We start from the raw sequence: 19,396 nt of genomic DNA, 5'->3' as shown, positions 1-19,396 counted from the left end.
TAAAACATTTAGCATTTATGTCCTCTTAATTTTTTTAAGTACAATTACTTTTATTACAGTTCAAGGAGTTTTAAAAGCTGTATGCATAATTTCCTCATGCTGAAAGAATGACTAACCACTAATTATATTGAGTGCAGTCTTTTTCTTGCCTGTCTTTATAATTATAAACATGAATTGGCCCTTACAAAGTGTTACGCCTTCACTTGTTCGCAATAAAAATATGATGTCCTCGCTCTACCTCTTTCAAAGGGTAAGAAAGACTGCCAATGACAGGAGAGATCAGTTGGTCAATGCTGGAGATGGATCCAGAGTTTAAGACACCCAGAGGTACAGCTCTTGAGCTAAATCATATACAGCTCTGAACCACCTTTTTTTCTCTTCTTTCTTCCCTAAATTAAAAAGCTCTCCTAGAACATCAGCCATTAACCTTTTCATACCTTCCAAAATAATCTGGAAAGTGCAGCCCTATGAGCAAAAGCAGCCAAAATGCAGGAAGCCATGTCAACTAGTTCTTCCTCTGATAAAGCACGGGCAGTTTATTGTGCTTTCCCCTCCTCGTGAGAGTTCTAGGAAGGTTAAAGCGTCATCTTCTGTCTTCATCTCCCCCACAAATCCTTTGGCTGCAACTACCAGGGAGGGGGAGGAACTCTCAACGGTGAAAAAAAACTCATGACGTTTCTTTAGTCTGAAGTGAGGCAGAAAGAAGGCATGAGACAGAGGAGAGGGTGTGGTTGGACCAGCCCCATTTGAAACCAGCCGGGAAAATCCTGGCAACTGTGGGTTTTTCCCTTTGTTTTTTTTTTTTTTTACGGCACTGTTTCTTTCAGAATAGAAAGAGCAGGTTGTGGGCCCAACAGGAGAAATAAAAAAAAAAAGGATCGGTAACTTCTCCTTCCTTGCTTTTGAAGCTCAATTATTAGAAAATAATTGCATGTGCCGAGAGCGGTCAGGACATTAGGATTTGGACATCCTTCCCAAAAGACGCCAGCCTCGTTCACCTTTGGTAAAATAGTGAAAATGTTTAAAGAAGTGAATGCAAAACTGGAGATTTCTGCAACTGCTTTCTGTAGAGACAAATTAATACTTTGGGATTTGTTCTGTTGTTTAAGCAAGGGCACCTAGCTCTCTTGTTGAATCAGTGGAAAAATGCATTTACCTCAGGCCTCTCAGTTCTTGGGATGAGGGGAAACTAGTTAAGGGCCTTGACTATTTCAGGGTAAGGTTCAAGACAATAAATGCGAATCACTTACTTGCTTGTGTAGGATGTTAATCAAAAACTGAGACCATCAAACTGGATGCGCAGCTGTTATTCATCACCTGCACTCTGGTACAGTTCAGCAAGGACTCAGATGTCTGCTTCAGGATACCCAGACCACCTCTTTTTAGGTTGGGCCTACGTGGGTAAAGATCCACAGATTCACCTTCCATTACCCTGTATTGCTCCAAGGCCCAATCAATCAATTTGCCGTTTTCAGGGCATAAACAGCAGTGCAAAGCAGAGGTGGAAAGGGCAGTCAAGACACCCTCTTCTTTCCCCGCTGCTTGTCTGGTCTAAGCACGTGTGCAGACGTGGAAGGTTAAGTCATAACACCACAAGGGTTAATTCTGACTCCACTGATTGTTAGATTACTCAGTACTGCTGGTTTGATGTGGATCTGACGTGGTCATATGATTACACAGTATGTCTGCCCAACCATGCTGCCCCCAGTGCTCGTTTATGCTGGCCTTACACTATATTGTTGCTCATAAGCCAGTAGCAGGACAGATGAGACTTGCTCCAAAAATGTTAGTGACAAAGAGAGGATTTCTGTTGCAGTCTAAAGCCAACTGGTACAGAAGTAACTCCTGGCCAAAAAGACAAACTTGACGGCATCATTTAAATCACAGTCTCAGTTCCCTACCCTAGGGTTATGATTAGACTTCAATATCTAGCACAAGGGCTGGAGCCCACGTTTCCCACCTACTAAGCAAACACACTAGCCTCTAGGGCCAGGCAGTTTCATGCTTGCTCTTTTCTAGCACAAGGAACAAGCCAGACAAAAGGGAGCAGCTTCCAAGAAAGAAACCAGGACGTCTCCTCTAGCCAGCAATACTCTTGAGGACGGTGGTTTGAGCCTTCACCTGGAAGCACAAACCCAAATCTCTAATTGAAGAGGAGAGGAACAAACTCCGAGTTTCCTCTGTCCTTGGAGTTTTCCTCGTTTCCAGGGCAGAGTGCAGGGTGGTGCCACCGTTGTTTTCCTCCAGCTACGTAAGCAGTGACTCAGGTAGCAGCAGGGTCACAGCTGTGAATGCTAGCTCACAGGGGGCTGGAGCCATGCAAAGGGGTAGGATTGCCGTCATGACCCCCTCCCAGCATTTCCTCCTGCTTACCTGCAGCATCTTCCATTCAGCTTGCTGATCTCTGGGGTTCTCATTCTTGAATATTTAACTCCCCTGTGCCATGCATAGGCAGTCAGGTACCAGGAGGAGAGGGGAGAAGTAAAAATAAAAAAGGAACTAGTGACATTTTGGCACTTCAAACCTTGGTCCTGTGATTTTACCAACATCAGCACGCTTCATTTTTTGCTGGAATTCTTAAAACAAAACAAAACACCAGTCATTTTTAAGCCTTGGGCTGGAGCCCCAAGACAAAAAAGATTTTTTTACGTTAAGACACTCGTAATTCCCACTTGGCACCTGGCTTCCTCTCTGCACCATTAGAATCTCTAAAAAGAGGGGGCTTGTAATTTTGTACTTTAATACAGACACTGGCTTTGCATGACTGATAGAGCTTTTTCATGCTTCCTTTCCACACCAGTGCTCTGAACTTTACCTTTGAAATGTAGGGGTCAGACTTTCCATTTTACATCATTGTGATACAGCTTGGGACTTTGTACATCTATAAAATGACAGCTTCTGAGATTGATTACACAGTTCTTTGCGGAAGAAAGCCTGTTTGATCTTTTGCAAAGTCAGTTAGACCTTGAACTGCTTAAGCTTTGCACAACAACTTATAATAGCATTCTGTTTCTAAAAGGTCATTGCAAGTACAAATTGTGTTTTAATGCGCAGCTTTTATAGCCAGGTGAACAAACATAAAGCAAGTTAGATACCAGCCTAAGCGTGCAACTGCCATGCACCTGACTATGTTCTTTTCTTGTCAAATAGAAGGAATGTCATTCTTAAGAATTAAGCCAATATGGGGCAGATTTAAGAAACTCATACTCTGTAAGAGCTGTCATTCTTTCCACAGCTCCTCTATTGTTTTGCTTGAGGGGCTACATACATACATCTCAAACTTCAGAAGCTAATGCAAAGTGCCTTGCAAGAGACGTAGCTGTAAACGATGATGGGAAGAGTCAAAAAAGAAAAAAGCAGGCGAGTTATAAAAGCATTTTTTTTTAAAAAAAATTAGCATTTATTATGAGATATTATAGTGCATGACAAAACAAAACAGTCATTTAAACCACCTAGTATGTTTATGGATTGTATTTACAATTCTTTTTCCTCCCACTTTAAAAGTAGAATTTGTTTTTGTATTTGTGTACGCTATTAAAAATAATTGTTTAAAAAATGATTCAAGAATCCATGCAGTTATGAGCATAACGGAGTCTTAGCTTAAAACGAAGACGTTCCAACAGAAGTCAAGAACAGACAACTCTTTAGGACTGAAAATTTATATAACCCTTTAAACTGAGAATGTAAAACTTCATAAAAACAAGAAGAAAACACTTAAAATTAGCAATACAAGCCTTTTTTTTTTTTTATAGAATCACATCAAAGTGACACAGAAGACCCCAGTGATCACTAGGGAATTTTCCACAGTCTAGTTTTTCCAATCCAATTAAGTCCATACTTCGTGGAATAATATGTCCTCCTTCTGCTGCAGGCCGAAAGTATATGCGGTCAAATCGCAACTTGCACTTATATGCTGCATCCAGGTTGGTATTGGAATTTGTGTCCCAAGTATAACGGCAGTGTTTAGGTTTGCCCAAAAACTCCCAGATATCCATAATGTTGTTAGGTAAGCCACCTAATTTACTAACCTGAAGGAGTAAGCAAAAAAAACAAAACAAAAATAAACAACAAAACCCACAACACTGAATTCACAAATACCTTTTAAGCTGAAACACAAAACCACTGTTTGCCCAAAACAGAACTCAGTTTCCACAATATCCTTTTTTTTTTTTTTTTCCTCTTCCTGCAGAAGATGAGTTGTGGAACACAAAGATATTAGAGGCCTTTCTGAAATGTGGTCTTGTGCATGACCAATTACTGCAGTACTTCCTAAATCCAAAACATGCTATAAAATGCAACTTTACACTTCCAAGGTATTGGGGTCAACACCATCTTTGAAACAATGCCATTTCAGTTCATCTCAATGGAAATTCACTAAAGGAAAAGATGAGGTGTTGGTCTTCTAGTAAATACACAAATTTCACTTTGAACATCGCCAGCCAAAATGATTTCTAATTTTGAATGTGTCTGTGATGTGGGATTACATTTAAACTTCTAAGATCTGTTTCTCCAAAGCACACTCTTCTTCTGTTGACTTGACTAGCTTCTTTCTTAGAAGCAGGCCTCGAGCTGAGCAAATAAAGATCAGCTTCTCAAAACACTCCGAAAGTTGAAACTTCATTAACTTTTCCTGCATCCTCTCAGAAATAAATATTGCCGACAAAGCATTTTGTGGAATGGGAGAAAAAACCTCTTCCTAAACCTCACCTCAGCTATAACAATTCCGCAGTATACCAATGCAACAGCTTCTACTTAGTCACACTTCCACTTCTGAGAGTAAGAAGCTCCATATCTCTGTTGTACCTAAGCAGTTCACAGGAAGAATGACCACGTTCCTCAGCAACACACACGCACAAAAAGAGAGGATTTGGTCTCAAAATAAGTAGGTTGTTGATTTCTATTTACCTCACTGTCTCTGAGGTTTGTATCCCCTCCGAATATAACAGTGGTGGACTCTGATTCTTTTTGCATTTTGTTGAATACTGTTTGTAGTTGCTTCATACGCTCCTTAGAGTGATCTTTAGTGCTCTCTAGATGAGAGGTCATAAGGCAAAGTTCATTACCGGATACGTTCACCTGTGCATGAAACAAAGCAGCAAAACATTCCACAGCACGATAAGAAGTTCAAAGACAAAGAGCAATCACAAAGTAAATTACTGAATGGTATAGCTCCAATTAATACTAGTATTAAATTGGAGCAGAATGGCTTACAGATGGGTAGCAGGCTTCTAACTCTGTGGTCAGAGGTTAAGATGTTTGACAGTGAGGTATGGCCAGTAACTTACTTAAAAGAGTCAAGATCATTAATATAAAATCCAACCGAGTTCACATGTTTGAAGTATAAATGTTTCTGCTCTGTTTGAGACTGCCCCTGAATAAGGTCAGTCCAGCCTTTTTGGGATATTTTCTGAAGGCAGACATGCAGTTGTTCAGTATATATTGACTCACATGCACAATCAAAAGGTTCCTCATCATGGATGTTGTTGGAAAAGGTATGATCTCTTGTTTTATTAACTTTACTCTTGAGTTCTTCAACATTATGACAGTGAAATAACCATCTATGTTACCTAAAGAACAGGGAAAGAAAAGGTCCAGGAAAGGTCATCGGGCATGTCAAAGTATTTATGGTTCTGAAAGAGATCTCTTCAGTACGATCTGGGAGAATCATGCTAATTTGGAAGATGTGCACACTCATTAGTTGCAAGTTTCATAATAAGGGTGAGAAATCTTCAGATATTTTTAACCCAAAAGTTTAAGAAACAACTAATCTAGGACACTTTTTGGGCCACTCTTGCAATCATTTTTTCAAAATACAGGAAAAAAAATACAACGGAAACCACTAGTCACATGCATATTTTACATCAAACTATATCCTGGTATCAAAACAGAGAAAGTAATTTAATTGCATCTTTATTTGATTTACCCTTTTCAGTTCCTATGAATGGTCAGAGCTTTTGGCAAGGAAGACAGAATAAAACTGAAGCTATTTTTTCCAGTTTCTGTCTCATGAAGTTAGGGCTTATTTCTTACCTGGAATAATTGTGTAATTGCCTGCTCTCTTCTGTAGATAACAGAGGTATGGTGGGATGACCTCCTGTAAAAACACCACATCTGGACTGTATCTGAAATCAGCAAGACAAGTTTTTTAACTAAATACTGTAAGATGACATTGTCACACTCTGATGCCAAACAGAATAGGGCCAGGGAGTTCAGATGCACTTTTTTTCCCTTGTCTTCCTATATAGTGTAAGAATCTGTTTAAAAATACACATATATAGTATATTTACTGGCATGAAAACACACCACCATTGTTGAAGGGAGAAAACAATGATTATTACTGACATGGTAATAAAATGTATGACTGCCCAGGTTTCACTTTTTGTCACATATGTAAGGAACTCAACATAAACCGCTGAAAAGCGAGCTTTGGAACATGTTTTGCAAGATCTCCAAACCCCACCTCATTCCCTCACACCAGATGCACCTGTAGTAACCTACCATTTGTTTTCTTCAGTCTCATCTATGCTAAGCTCTTTTATTTCTTAGTGCTGTGCAATTTGTTAAGGTTCATGAGGGGCAGCAGCCCCAAAAGTGCTCGTTTAGAATGTGCCTTTACAGCTGTCCCTATTTTTGCTTCACTGCTGAATAAACCTGCTCTAAGCAAGTGAAAGATGAACCAAAGGCCTTATCTATAGAAGAAAAACAAAATGACCCCAGTTTAATAAAAATCAATTTAAAATTGATTTAGTTAAATCCCTCTTAAACCAGTAGAAAGCCCTTAAATTAACACTTGTTTAAATCAGTTTGATTTACACTGATAAATTACTGTATTAAGATAAACTAATTTATGTAATTGTTATACTGTTTAAATATATATTCATGGGAGGCTTTCAGTGGTATAACCATAAAAGGTAATCAATGCTGCAGCTTTATTCTCCTCACAGATTCTATTGCTTTTGTCTTAACTTGCACATTTCCATTTTTGATAGCCAAAGAACAAGAGACCCACTTTCTACATACGCCATATGGTTTGTTCTAGAGTGAAGTTACTCATTCTGTTGGAACTAGACAAACAAGTTTTTTGGACTTTTAACCTCTTCTCATGTACAGAATGGAAGTATGCTCTTGCTCTACGTTCGCAAGTTGGTATAAACAATATTGCTTATTACAAAGCATCTTTTAAGAGTAGCCATTGCAAGATCTTTAACCTCTGGAATGTTGCATAGGTTCAGAGCTCTTTTGGCCAGGACATCAACTTTTATTGATCTATTTTAGGATTTATAAATTTAGGATTGTTGAATCCAGCGTTAAGATAATTTGCACATAAACACTTTGTGAGTATCTAAAACAAGGAGATTGCTTTCTCCTTTAAAGCTAGACATATGACAACTCAAAGACAAAACTATACTTACAATGCCAGATAAGAACAGACTCCTCTAGCTCGGTCTTGCTGATTTGCTAAATCCAGACCATCAATGTTCCAAGTGATTAGAGAGAAGTTGCTGTCATCTTCTTGTTGCCTTGAGTCTGCACCATTGACATCAGTATTACTAGTAGTTGCATCAGCTGTCAAGTCAACACTAAAAAGATAGTTTACTTGTTTGTCAACATCACAATACTATTTCCCCTTCAATTACTTCCCTTACCTTCTAAGGAGAAAAGTTTTCGACTCCTCATGACTTTCAAGTGGCCTACTAAAACCTTTCCAACAAATAACAAATAAGTTAACTTATATTGATCCCTTATTCAAAGAAATGCACTAACTCTAACATACAGACCTCAATCACACAGAGCCTTAATACCGAGGTGAAGTAAGTGGTTTTAACTCCTTACAGACACAGGACTACACGTACCCTTACAATTCAAGTTAATCTGATGGAAACTAATGCAACTCAACAGAGCTGCGTAATTCAACTTTTCCCCAATTTTAGTTTCTGAAGAGGGGCTGTACATATTAATTTCTCAAAGACTTTCCAACATATTAGAAGCGAAGAACTGCAGCCAGGACTTGCTTTTATGTGCCCGCCTTTGTAGTGCGGCAGCGTTTCTTCCGAAAGCTGAGGCACCTGTGGACCTACACATGCTAACTCACTGTGTGACAAATAGAGTGCTTTCTTCAAAAAACATTCATCCCATCTAAAAGACAAAGGCCCCGTCTATCCCACTGATTTGATAAAGACTAGCCAGCACTGTCAAGGTACGAGTGCACATCTAGTCCCTGTTTTAGGATTGTGCCGCTGAAGAGGACCAGACTCTACCTGTTAAAGCATGGTCTGATGTAAACTCCTTCAGTAGAGGGAGAGTCTATAATAAAACAGGTTAACTAGTACAGATAAGACTAGACAAACTGTTTTGGCAAACTTAGGATACTGCTGGGATGCTGTTTTCAAACACAGGATTTATACATACACATGCAAATAAGGCCTTGAACCAAAACATATCTGTTCCCTAGAATTTACTACTGCTTCTGTACTTGGCACTGCACAAAAAAATGTAATATTCCACTACATGTAATCTAAACTGAACAGAAAAAGAAGGGCAAAGGAGGTGAGGCCAACAGATATTGAAATAAGTAAGAATTCTATGTGGTGTATGCCTCCGAAATTTTATATTTATACAGCAACCTGAAGGACCATGAGATGAAACAGGAGAGTATATATGGACACCAAGAGGTGGGAGAATAGCAGCTGAAAGATTTTTTTTTTTCCCTCAAAATGATGGAGATTAAGTGACGGGCGAGACTAGCACTGCCTGCCAGAAAAATTAAAATCAGAAATCCTAGAGAAGTAAATTGCCCAATATTGACACCAACAACTACGTTTGATTAGTGAAAACATAATTGTAACCTGTGCTTTTTCTACACTTGAACTGCTATCACTGCTTAGTAGCAACAGACCAGAATTGGTGCTAGTGACAACGCAGGCAGATAAAACGTTACATTTCCTCTCCAGCGTTTAAGAAACTACCAGCTCTTCCCTACTATAGACCTCACCTCTACGTGGCCAACGTAGCATACACCTCCGCCTGTGGGTGACAGGCCCCCGCATCAAGCCCCACTTTTGACTCATACCGTATCACAACTTGGAGAAATCCTAGAGGCTGAGACCCATCCTAAACGTTTTGAAATCAGCAGCCTAGAACACTTCTTTAAGCCAGCCTGTCAACGCCAACGGCAAGACGTGCTCCGAGTTGAACAAGACCTACGGGGAGGTCTCCAAAGAGCCCTCTCCTCCCCGACACATCCTCCACACCCCAGCTCGAGACAGAAGCCGCAGTGCAAGGGCAAAGACAAAGACAGAGAGGGGAAAAGACAAAACTGCTGGCAGTTTGGTACAGAGGTGTTCCAGCTCTCCAAGGGCTACCCAGAAATACAGGCTCGTGTTCAGCAGGCTTGCTTTTTTTACCGCGTACAGTAGTATGAAGCAAAAATGTGCGAATCTGACCTCAAATACAGCGCATGCCTAGCCACAAAGATCGTACGGGCTCTTCCGTATCGTGTGTAAGCGTCTAGTAGATAAAATTACAGGGAAAAAAAAAAAAAAAGCTTCCCTAAGGACTGCGAAGGGCAGGAACCCGTAAAACCTCAAATCCTCAGCGGGCTTCTGCACTCGGGCTACGCCGGGGGATAACCCGTGCCTGAGGGGCACGGCACGGACACAGGCCCTCGCTTCCCAAGGTGCGCTTAGCTAGGCGGGAAATCTACAGAACTAGGAAGACGCCTACGTCTAGCGTACGGCAGTAAAACCGACACGACACCGCCGTACCAGCGCGGCAGCGGGCAGCGCACAGCCGCCCGCCGCCCTCAGCCCCCGGCGCTCCCTCACTCACCAGCCCGCCGCCGCCGCCGCCTCCTGCGCCTCCGCCGCCGCCTCCTCCCGCGGCCGCACGGGCGCCTCGAAGTAGGCGTTCAGCGCCCCCTGAAACACAAAGGCGGCGGGCAGGGAAGGGCGCCTGCCCCGGCGGGCGGCTCCGGTCCCGGCCGCGGACCCACCTGCAGGTGCCAGCCGTGCTCGGCCAGGTAGCGCCGCGCCAACGCCGCCTCGCTGCCCGTGATGGCGGCGAACTCGGAGCACAGCCCCCTCCGCCGCTTGGCGTGGCCCGGCTCCTCTGCCTCCGCGTCCCTCTCCCCGCGCCGCGTCGCCTCCCCCCCGGCCTCTTCCTCCTCCACCTCCTTCTCCCCCTGCCGCCTCGGCCCCGGGGCCGGCACCTCCATGGCGAAGCGGAGTCACTGCGCGGCGCGGCGGCGAGCGGAAGCCGGCGGGAAGCCCCGCCCGCCGCCGCCGCCATCGCCATGGGGCTCACGACGGAGGCGCTGCGGGAGGCCATGAGCGGCATGCTGGAGTCGCGGGGTTTCGACCGGGTGCTGCGCAAGGTAGGGAGGCGAAACGCGGGCGCGCCCCGGACGGCTGCGAGAGCCGCGCCGCTTCCCGCGGCCGTGGGGGAGCAAGAAAGGGGACGGTGTGGCGCAGCGCTGAGGCCGCGCCCGCCCCCGTGGCGGGGGAGTTGTTCGCCCCTGCGGCGGGCGGCGCCTCGGTGGCCCCTTTCCTGGGGCAGCTGCGGCGGGGAGGCGCGCCGCGAGGAAAACGGCTAAGGAAAGCGGCCGTGGGCCAGCGCACGCGTGACGCGCGTGAGCAGAGAGCCAGCCTGGGATCCGGGGCAGCGCTCTCCTTGCGGGCGCCGCGACCCCCTGCATTGAAGAGGAAGTAGCTGTTATCAGAGTGAGCCTCGTCCACCTCCTCGCTGTGGAAAACTGCTCTCTCTTTTTCACCTCAAAATCCCGGCAAGCGGAGGAGAAACGCAGCGTTTCCGCCCCGAAAGGTGATTGGCTGGAAGTAAGCCGGGGGAGACCGGCCTCGGGGCTTGCTCTAGGAGCCGCTAGTGGCTTGTTCTTGCCGTCCGCTTCTAGAAGTCGGATGCTAGGAACATAATAATGACAATAGTAAAGCTACGGTTTTGTTGGTATTTAAAGTTCTGGGAGATGCTTCAAGCTGCTCTTACCATAACTAAATGCGACTTGAGCTTTTGGCTTTTCTCAAGAAGACAAATTTTAATCTGAAGCTTTTGAGCTCCAGCGTGACACTTAGTTTCTGGTTTAATTCCAACGCGGCATCTACATAGGGCTTAACTACTGTGCGTTTTAAAGCCTGTTCCCCAAAGAAGTAGTGCTTCGCAGTAGCAGTTGGAAGCCGAAGCAAAATACTGCTCGCTGAGACGTGTGGGAGGACGGGGACGGAAGGGCTGTGAGAAGAGAAGTATCCACCAGCAGTCACTGCCCTGTAAGTCGCAGGAGCGCTCAGCTGTTCAACTGTTGTCGCTAAGGGGAGCGGGCAGCCAGTCCCAGGTCACAGGGCTGGCAAACGCCACTGGATGCTCTCCGGGCCTTGCTGATGGACTGAAGCACTCTCCGAAGATAGTGGAAGCCATCTGCTCCCAACGTCAAGCATCAGTCAGAAGCACTTGATACAAATTGGGTCAGAACAGTAGGGCCTCCAGCCAGTGCCATGCCGCATGGTCTCTTAGAGCTTGAGACGTTCATTGATCACGGTGCTATATTATGTTTGGACACCGCCTCAATGATTCACTTCTGCTTCATTCCACGTTTTTTTTTCCATTCATATTTGGTCTCTGTACTCCATCAATGTACTTTAGGTATTCAATGTATTTTAGGTATCTTAGTATGATCTCTCTGCAAAACTCGGATCAATTTGGGCCTACCAGAAAGGGATGTTGGCTGGAGCTGAGCTCTTAGACCACCTTATAAATAAGTAACAGTGAAACTGGAGAAATTTCAGTCTTAATTTGTTGTAAGATCAGTCCCTCTGATATAGTATGGAAACATTTAAACTAGGAAATTTTACCTTATGGGTGAAAAAAAAGAAAAGAAGGAAACGTAGTAGGAATTGTAATAAATCTTATGCCTGCGTTTCCCTTGTGACAGTTTAAAGGTACTTCAAAGTATAAGTTGTAGGGCTGCGTGTATACTGTATTTATCACAGTTTTGCATCTGCTTTCAGATTTTGAATATAGGGCTCCTAACTGAAGAAACTTGAGTAGAAGACTTTACGTACTGCAATGCAATGACTTTTTGGTCTCAAAAATCTAGCTTCTTGGGTTGGTTACATAGGGAAGTGTGGTAGCATAGGTTTTGTAGCGCACGTTTTTTGTGTTACACCTATGGGCTGTAGTAAAAGCGTATACGCAAACAAGTTATAGTGCTTTAATACAGTGTGGTATAGCATTGGATACTTCTACTGAGAAATAAGAATTTCAATACAGAGAGGCCAGTCTGATTAGCATGTCCAGTGCTCATTTCAAAATACTGATTTTTACTGAGGTTGCTCTACTAGAAAGACTAATGAACTTCAGTTCTTTACTTGTTTTCATTTTGTGAGCTAACAAATATGCCTTCATAACTATGGTATGCACAGATGGTCAAAGCAGTTTTGTGTTCCTTCTTATATGGGTTTTCCATCGCGGATTAAAGCAAAAGGAAAAATAATGAAGAATGCTGTCTCCTAAGCAGCTCCTGAGAGTTAAGCTGTCAGTAGAAGTATTCATCTGTGCCAGAAACACACACGTTTCTAAAGCAAGAACCATCAGTTCAAAGTTTGTGGAAATATCTAATGTGACAGTTGAACTTTTTGTGTTTTACATCTTTTAATTTTTTTCCTCATGAGTCCAAAATTAAAACAAGATTTACTTTCAGCTTCATTCAGGGCAGTCTCGAGTTGGTACTGTGGCCAGTAAGCTTTTTATTCCTCTTTTGGTTATACAGATGAAACTTCTTTCTGCAACTCCTGGGAAAGTTGTTTGTGAACTGAAGGTAGAGGAGGAGCATACAAACAGAGGTGGCACGCTACATGGAGGTTTGACAGCCACACTCGTGGATGTGGTCTCAACAGCAGCACTACTGTACACAGAAAGAGGAGTGCCCGGGGTCAGCGTGGACATGAATATCACGTAGGTATCCACCATGCTTGCTAGAAAACGTTAACTTTTCTTTCCCTAACAAGGTATTGATTCCTTCATAATTCATTTCTACACTGTAGTATTTGCTTAACAAGTTTTTTTCCTTTGGTCTCAGAAGACTTGTGTTGATAAATTAAGAGGAGGTTGCATTTGGGGATATTGCCAGTAGTGTGGAAAAAATCTGAGTCGAGCTTGCTTTTATTCTGTTACTGCTTTTTGTTTAGCACCTGGTAGTACTCATTCATTCATAGAACACAGAAGAGGTGTTGAAAGGTGGTAAAGTTTGGGCTTATGAAATTGTTTCGACTTCTCTCTTCACACGTGAAGATATTTTAGAGAGTATCATCAAGCAACATGATCTAGGGTAAGAAGCTAGGGTAAAAAGTTCTTTTTAGTATTAGTCCTTAAAATACCAAAATAAACATTTTAGCTCTGTTCTATGCTGAGACAGAGGGTAAATTGCAGATTGATTCAGAATTGCTCACCGGGGGAAGACTTCTTTAGTGTGATTTAAAGATAGCTTTTATATTAAAATTATGTTACAGAAGGAACTGTTTTCAAAGCACTTTTTTTCCTAAAGTTCTGAAACCTTCTTTGATCATGCTGTTACAGCTTGTCAGCTTTGCTTGATAACTCTTAGTGAAGAGATTAAGACCGCTTGGAACAAGAGTTTTCCTCCTTGGAAAAACTAATGCTAAGCATTAAAAAAAAATTGGAGAAAAATAACTCCTCATCAAAATTGACTAAAAAACATGCTTTGAAAATGTGTGCGTGTGCGCACACACACGATCTGTGTATCTATACTCCCCTGCACCTGCAGATTTCTCTCCTGATAGCATGTGCCTGGAGCATCTCTTCTAGCTTTCTTCTACCACTGTGATGACCAGGAACTGATTTGAAATGAAAGGAAAACCTGAAATTCTGATATTGCATCTCTTCTCGCCCTCAGTTATATAAGGGCTGAAATTTCAAGAAAAGGCTCTCTGGAGGTGATCCAAAATGATTCTGAGTAGCATAACCTTTAGGAAAGGTCATCTGAAGCAATGCTTAAAGCTTTGTTCAACCCTGACTACTCTTGCTTTCCAAGAACAAGTGATACCGCATGTCAGATACTGCTATAGTACAGCTTTTACCTGTTGAGGAAGAAAGCTTTTTTAAAAGTTGTCACGAGGAAGCCATTTCAGTAATGGAAAGAACAGAGAAGCAAAGTAGTTTTTTGTTTTTTTTTTTTTATTTGATCACACAAGGATCAGCACCAGGCTCTCAGAATGAAACAAGACTGAAATCGTGCCCTGTCAACTAATGGAGGTTGTACTACATTGGCCTTAGACTCAACTGACCTACTTTTGAAATGGCATCATGTATAGAATGGACTGGTGGTTGAAATTTATCTCAAGAAGAGATAATTATATGCTCTCCTGTGTAATTGCAGCAGTTGAATATTATTCCCTTACCTCAGATCATGGTTGGATCACACTCATCCTGATCCTCTCCAGGCTTCTTTTGGTGAAATTTCTTCTCGTTCCCTGGCGACAGCATTTTAAAAGCACACCCACCCGCTCATGTAAATAAAAAAGAGTCATCTAATGAGTGGAAACTGAGTTAAATCAGGGGAGCATGAAGGCCTCCCAAATCTCCATCACTTTTCTCTAAGAAGGGTATGAGAGAAATATGAGAAACAGTTAACCTATGATTGGTGCCTACACAGAAATTACCTTCTGGAGCCTTCGTTCAAGAGACAATTTGCAGTTAAACCAGCCAGACTGGTTTAGAAGGGCTGTATGGAGTCAGCAGTGGTTGGAATGAGACTTGGAACAGGACCTGTAAGCGAGGTCTTTGATACCTAATTGTTTCTGTTCCAAAATGGACTTTTATCAAAACAAAGCAATGGGGTTCTTTCTCTGCTTACAACACTCCAACTTCCTCTGCTAACTACTGCAGTAGTTAGTAGGAGTTTAAGGACTTTAATTGCCTGCTTACAAATCCCCACTTCTTAGAGAGATGTGTTTTTATGTGGTTTTGCTAGCTCCTTTTGTGTTTATCTAAAATGCAGGGATAGTCTCAGATTTGTGCTCTGTATAGGATCCTAACTGTTCCTTTTGTTTTTCTGTTAAGATACACTGCTGCTGCTAAGATTGGAGAAGAGGTACTGATTACAGCCCAGATTTTGAAGCAAGGAAAAAATATTGCATTTGCCAGCGTGGATTTATCAAACAAGGCAACAGGAAGGTTAATAGCACAAGGCAGACATACAAAGTATCTAGGAAATTAATATAATAAGGTAATTCAAAAAAAATAATATTGTTGGGCTTAAGAATCCCATACGATTTTTCTCATTTATACATGAAGACTGGTCATTTGCACAAGATGTTGATAGCCTAATAAAAAAAATGTATCACCATCAAAATTGCTACATGCCTAGAATTAGCATCTACTTTGGAAGGAATAACAGAGTGATAGCATGGAGATGCATGTATTTTTTTGTTCAAGATGACAGAAAGATAGAGCCTTTGGACCAACAAACAGCTTACCAGCATGACAGCCTTAGCTTGGTTTTCTTTTGCCTGTGGTATATGTGGTGTGACTAAGCATTCCTATCTTCAGGTTTGTCAAAATCACAAGCACTGTATTTGCATAGAAAGTACTTGCTCTTTCAGACTGCAGTAGTTTTTGCAAGCATTGTTTGAAACAGTATTTTGAAAGTGGAAAGTAGGGTAATACAAAAGGTAATTCACTGACACTAACAGATTCAGAAGTAGTCAATAAAGTTTTCTGAAACTACATTTTTAAAGACTAGTTAATAGTTCTGTGATCTCTGCGTTGAGTAAAAGCTTGTCAGCATGGAGTCATCAAGAAGGGGTGGGGTGGAACCCTTGTACACAAACGGGCCTGTAATTTCATCATCACCACCCTGTGATTTCCATATGTGAAAACATACGTGCAATATTGGGGTTTTTCAGCTCTCTACCTAAAATCCTGGCTATATTTGTTAAAAATCAGGTGAAACTCAGAGCTGAGTCTAAGTATATCCAGTGAGCCTTAGATCAGGCTTTGGCTGTACATTGCCTGAATTCTGTTCAATTTGGTAGAGCTAGGCTGCTGTTCATCAGCTGAAGACTTGTCTCCTCATGCACTGTTGTGGGCAGGTTTAATTACTTTCTTTAAACTGCTGACAGAGGATCCTTGGCAAAGCTATTACATTGTAAGAAAAACACCAATGCGCAGTATAAGGTTCTATAAACCATGACCTTTACTTTTCTTCTCTAGTAAAAGATCTGAGGAAGTTTAATATACACTAAAAGTACACTAGTACATTGCATGCAGACTTCTTGTTGTCACGCCATTGGACTCATTCTCTTTAAAAGACGCGAGTTTTGTGATCAGATACATATGTAGGGCTTTTTTTCTTTGGTATGTGCGTTGCCAAAACCAAAGAAATCATTTGCTATGAATCAAGTGACCTGTCTCACAAATTGATTATCAATATAAAGCTGAACACATTTAATAACGTATCAGAAATCTTTCCCAGATGACTTTAAAAGAAGTGGTATGGCTGCTATAACTTAAATGGTAGCTTTCCAATAAAACTACAGTGGGCTCAGGCTATCAGCATTTATTTTTGCTGCAAGTCTAGTTCACATTGCATGCAATCCTGATACAAGCTTTTTCTGTGAGGCTGTTGTAGAATTGTACGTGGCTTACACCCCTGTAGCTAACTGAACTCGTAAGGATGGCATCCTCTCTTCAGCAGCATATTCATAATGAGTTTCCTCCTCAGTATTTGCACTCGTGCTCAGAGTCATCTCTGAATCCCATTTATGGAAACATGATGCTTTGTTAAAGCATATGCAAAACACCACTTACCTCAGGTCCAGATTTATCTTTTTAGCTTTACTCACCAGTGCTGCGTGCTTCACTGGATCAAGTTGTTTCTCCCCTTACAGCTTCCTCTCCCTGGAGATCAATTATGAGCCTTAAGCATCTCCAGCTCCTCTGAAATTACTAGCAAGAGGAGCAGATTGAGAGAGGATCCATCATAACATGTGGACACGCCCTTTGGTTTAGCAACTGCAGTTCTGGTCATCTTCCTAGTTAACAAATTCTGGTACCACCAATTGTCCTTCACTCTTCCGCTCCCGAGTCTCACGTCTCTTCTCCCTCCCTTTTTCTCATTCTTAAATTTTCCTGTTTTCTTCCATAGGTTATCCGTGTAGTAGAGTGCAAGAGGTGAAAGAAATAGAAGTGAGGATTAACCCTCCCCCCTCACCCAGCTACTATAATCCCACCTCTCACTGGAGCACAAGAGTGATTTTGACTACTATCTGAAATAAAAGGCAGACAGTGATAACGAACAAGGTGCTGAATTCAAGTGCTGGAAGATTCAGAGGCCTCTCCATTAGCTCTGTGCGCTGGGGCAACTTCGTTGTTGCGTAACTGTCCCAGTGCAACTTGACATGACTTCCTCAATCAAAGCTGGCTGCCTCAGGACACTACTGTAGTAAGTGGTCTCATTCTATCACTTAGCATTCATCATATCTACCTAATTACAATTGAAAAATGTCCAGGCAAATTAAGAATGGCAAATCTCAACGTGTAAACAACAGCATCCTCCTGTTCTTGTTCAGGTTTGGAAAGGACTGCTGCAGGCTGAGAAGGAAAGAGGAAAATCTTCCTGAAGTAACATGCAAATTCTCTTCTGCCTTTTAACAGGCTATCAACACAGTTATTTTAGTGCTGCCTAATTAATAAGAAAGTGGGACATCATTAATATGCAGGCCAGTTATTTTAGAATTGGTTCATTAAACTGATTAAGACATCCTTGTTTGTTATCCGTCCATTAGCAGCAGCACTCTGACCTCATCATTTATTTCACAGCTTAATTTTGACTTGGGGACCTTCTCAGAAGGAATTGTCACCACCAAGCTTGTGTATCTTTGGAGGTAACCTGTCAAGTGTCAGGCTTAATATTTGGAAGTGTTCTTTGCTGATTCCAGCCTAATCTACATGTTGAAAAAACAGTATCTTACCTTAGTTGTGTTTGAAGGGGAACAATGGTTCCACTTGGCATCAGAACAAGCATCTCCTGTGGTGCTGACCTGGTTCCGTCAGCGTAGATTTGGATGTAATTCCTTTACAAGCAAATAAAATGACGTGAAAAGACCATCCTGTGATGCTTATTAGTATATGAAATACCATACCCAGTAACTGACAGACACCTGTAAGCTCCATACCTTAAAGCTGCAAATGATGGGATAGTCACTCCTACGCTTTTTTTTTTAGTAACGTACCAAATATCTGCACCGTACTCTGATGTCTAGAGCTCTGTCTTTATATAGAGCCAAGCTTTTCTACACAAGCATTTATAACACTTCATGAAACGACCCACCGCCAGCAGTGAAAGTGACTGCAGCTTACCCCTGCACACAATACATTGGTCAGCTAAGAGTTTCATTCTGATACCACATCACTACTGACTATTGGATGAATGCATTCAGGTGGAAACTCAAGTATCTGTGCTGTGGTAGAGCTGTGCAGTCCTACAGCTCAAGGCTTTTACAGATTCCTTGAGAAAATGAGGAACCAGAACAGAATCATTCCTGCTGGTGTTTAAAACCAAGAGTAAGGATAGTAATCTGGTCAGGAACCAGTCACCAACTGAGCTGCTAAAAGGAGGGATGTTGTTGTTAAGTGTTCCAGCTCAGGAATAAGCAACTTGTCAGTGATGCACCAGGCTGGGGTGGGGCAGGGGAAGGAAGGCACTGCTGAATCAGGTGTTTACCATCGACACTCCCTATTAGTCTTTCAGATTAAGCTACCTGTCACAGAAGAGGAAAAAGGTGGTAAATTCAAGCTCAAGACGCCATCTCCTCCTGGGAGGGAAGGCAGCTTGCTTCTTTTTTTTAAAGTGCAGAGACTACAGAATATATCCAGGCAAGGGTCTCATGGCTTAGCTAGTTCCCCCTGATGCCTCTGCCAAGTTTGTTACGAGTTAGTTGACTTTCAATTCTCAAACTGGCAAGCGTTACCTCTTAAAAGGGATTGGAGGAGAAGAATTCGATGGACTGTTGAGTAATCATTCTGAACGGCAAGCTGTTCAATTATGTTCTGGTTCATAGATTGGTTCTGAGCCACTACCAGGGACACGGAAGAATTCCCAAATGCATTTTATCACCAAGTTTCACAGTTTTTCTCTCATCTGCAGAAATTGTCTATTCAGGAGAAACAAAATGAAATGCCAAAACATCTCTCTCACCTCAGTCTCTACGGGTATGAAGAAGAGAAAAGCACTCTGATTCTTATTTTACTGCTTAGGAGTTCTGGGACAAACATGATGCCATTTACTACCTTTGTGATTCTACAACATGTTCACTCAAATGACTTCCTGTTACTCCATCCCCTAGTCCCAAGCAGGCATGGTTGTGCAAAG

The 19,396-nt window shown here is 42.3% G+C and overlaps 2 protein-coding genes across 2 annotated transcripts; one reads left to right on the top strand and one right to left on the bottom strand.

The window, feature by feature from the left end:
- Nucleotides 1–3,376: 3,376 nt before the first annotated feature.
- On the bottom strand, nt 3,377–10,213 carry TDP2 (tyrosyl-DNA phosphodiesterase 2). Its single transcript, XM_068931664.1, has 7 exons — nt 9,992–10,213; nt 9,829–9,917; nt 7,413–7,580; nt 6,031–6,122; nt 5,449–5,567; nt 4,906–5,076; nt 3,377–4,028 (listed from the first exon to the last, which is right to left on the bottom strand). The coding sequence occupies exons 1-7, from the start codon at nt 10,211–10,213 to the stop codon at nt 3,747–3,749; spliced, it is 1,143 nt and encodes a 380-aa protein (XP_068787765.1). The 3' UTR covers nt 3,377–3,746.
- On the top strand, nt 10,187–18,130 carry ACOT13 (acyl-CoA thioesterase 13). Its single transcript, XM_068931665.1, has 4 exons — nt 10,187–10,372; nt 12,776–12,960; nt 15,085–15,250; nt 17,171–18,130. The coding sequence occupies exons 1-3, from the start codon at nt 10,292–10,294 to the stop codon at nt 15,239–15,241; spliced, it is 423 nt and encodes a 140-aa protein (XP_068787766.1). The 5' UTR covers nt 10,187–10,291; the 3' UTR covers nt 15,242–15,250; nt 17,171–18,130.
- The last annotated feature ends 1,266 nt before the right edge of the window (nt 18,131–19,396 follow it).

The sequence above is a fragment of the Struthio camelus genome, chromosome 2, assembly GCF_040807025.1.
Source record: "Struthio camelus isolate bStrCam1 chromosome 2, bStrCam1.hap1, whole genome shotgun sequence".
Classification (NCBI taxonomy): domain Eukaryota; kingdom Metazoa; phylum Chordata; class Aves; order Struthioniformes; family Struthionidae; genus Struthio; species Struthio camelus.
The sequence above is the reverse complement of the archived record's forward strand: the minus strand, read 5'-3'. Positions and strand labels throughout refer to the sequence as shown.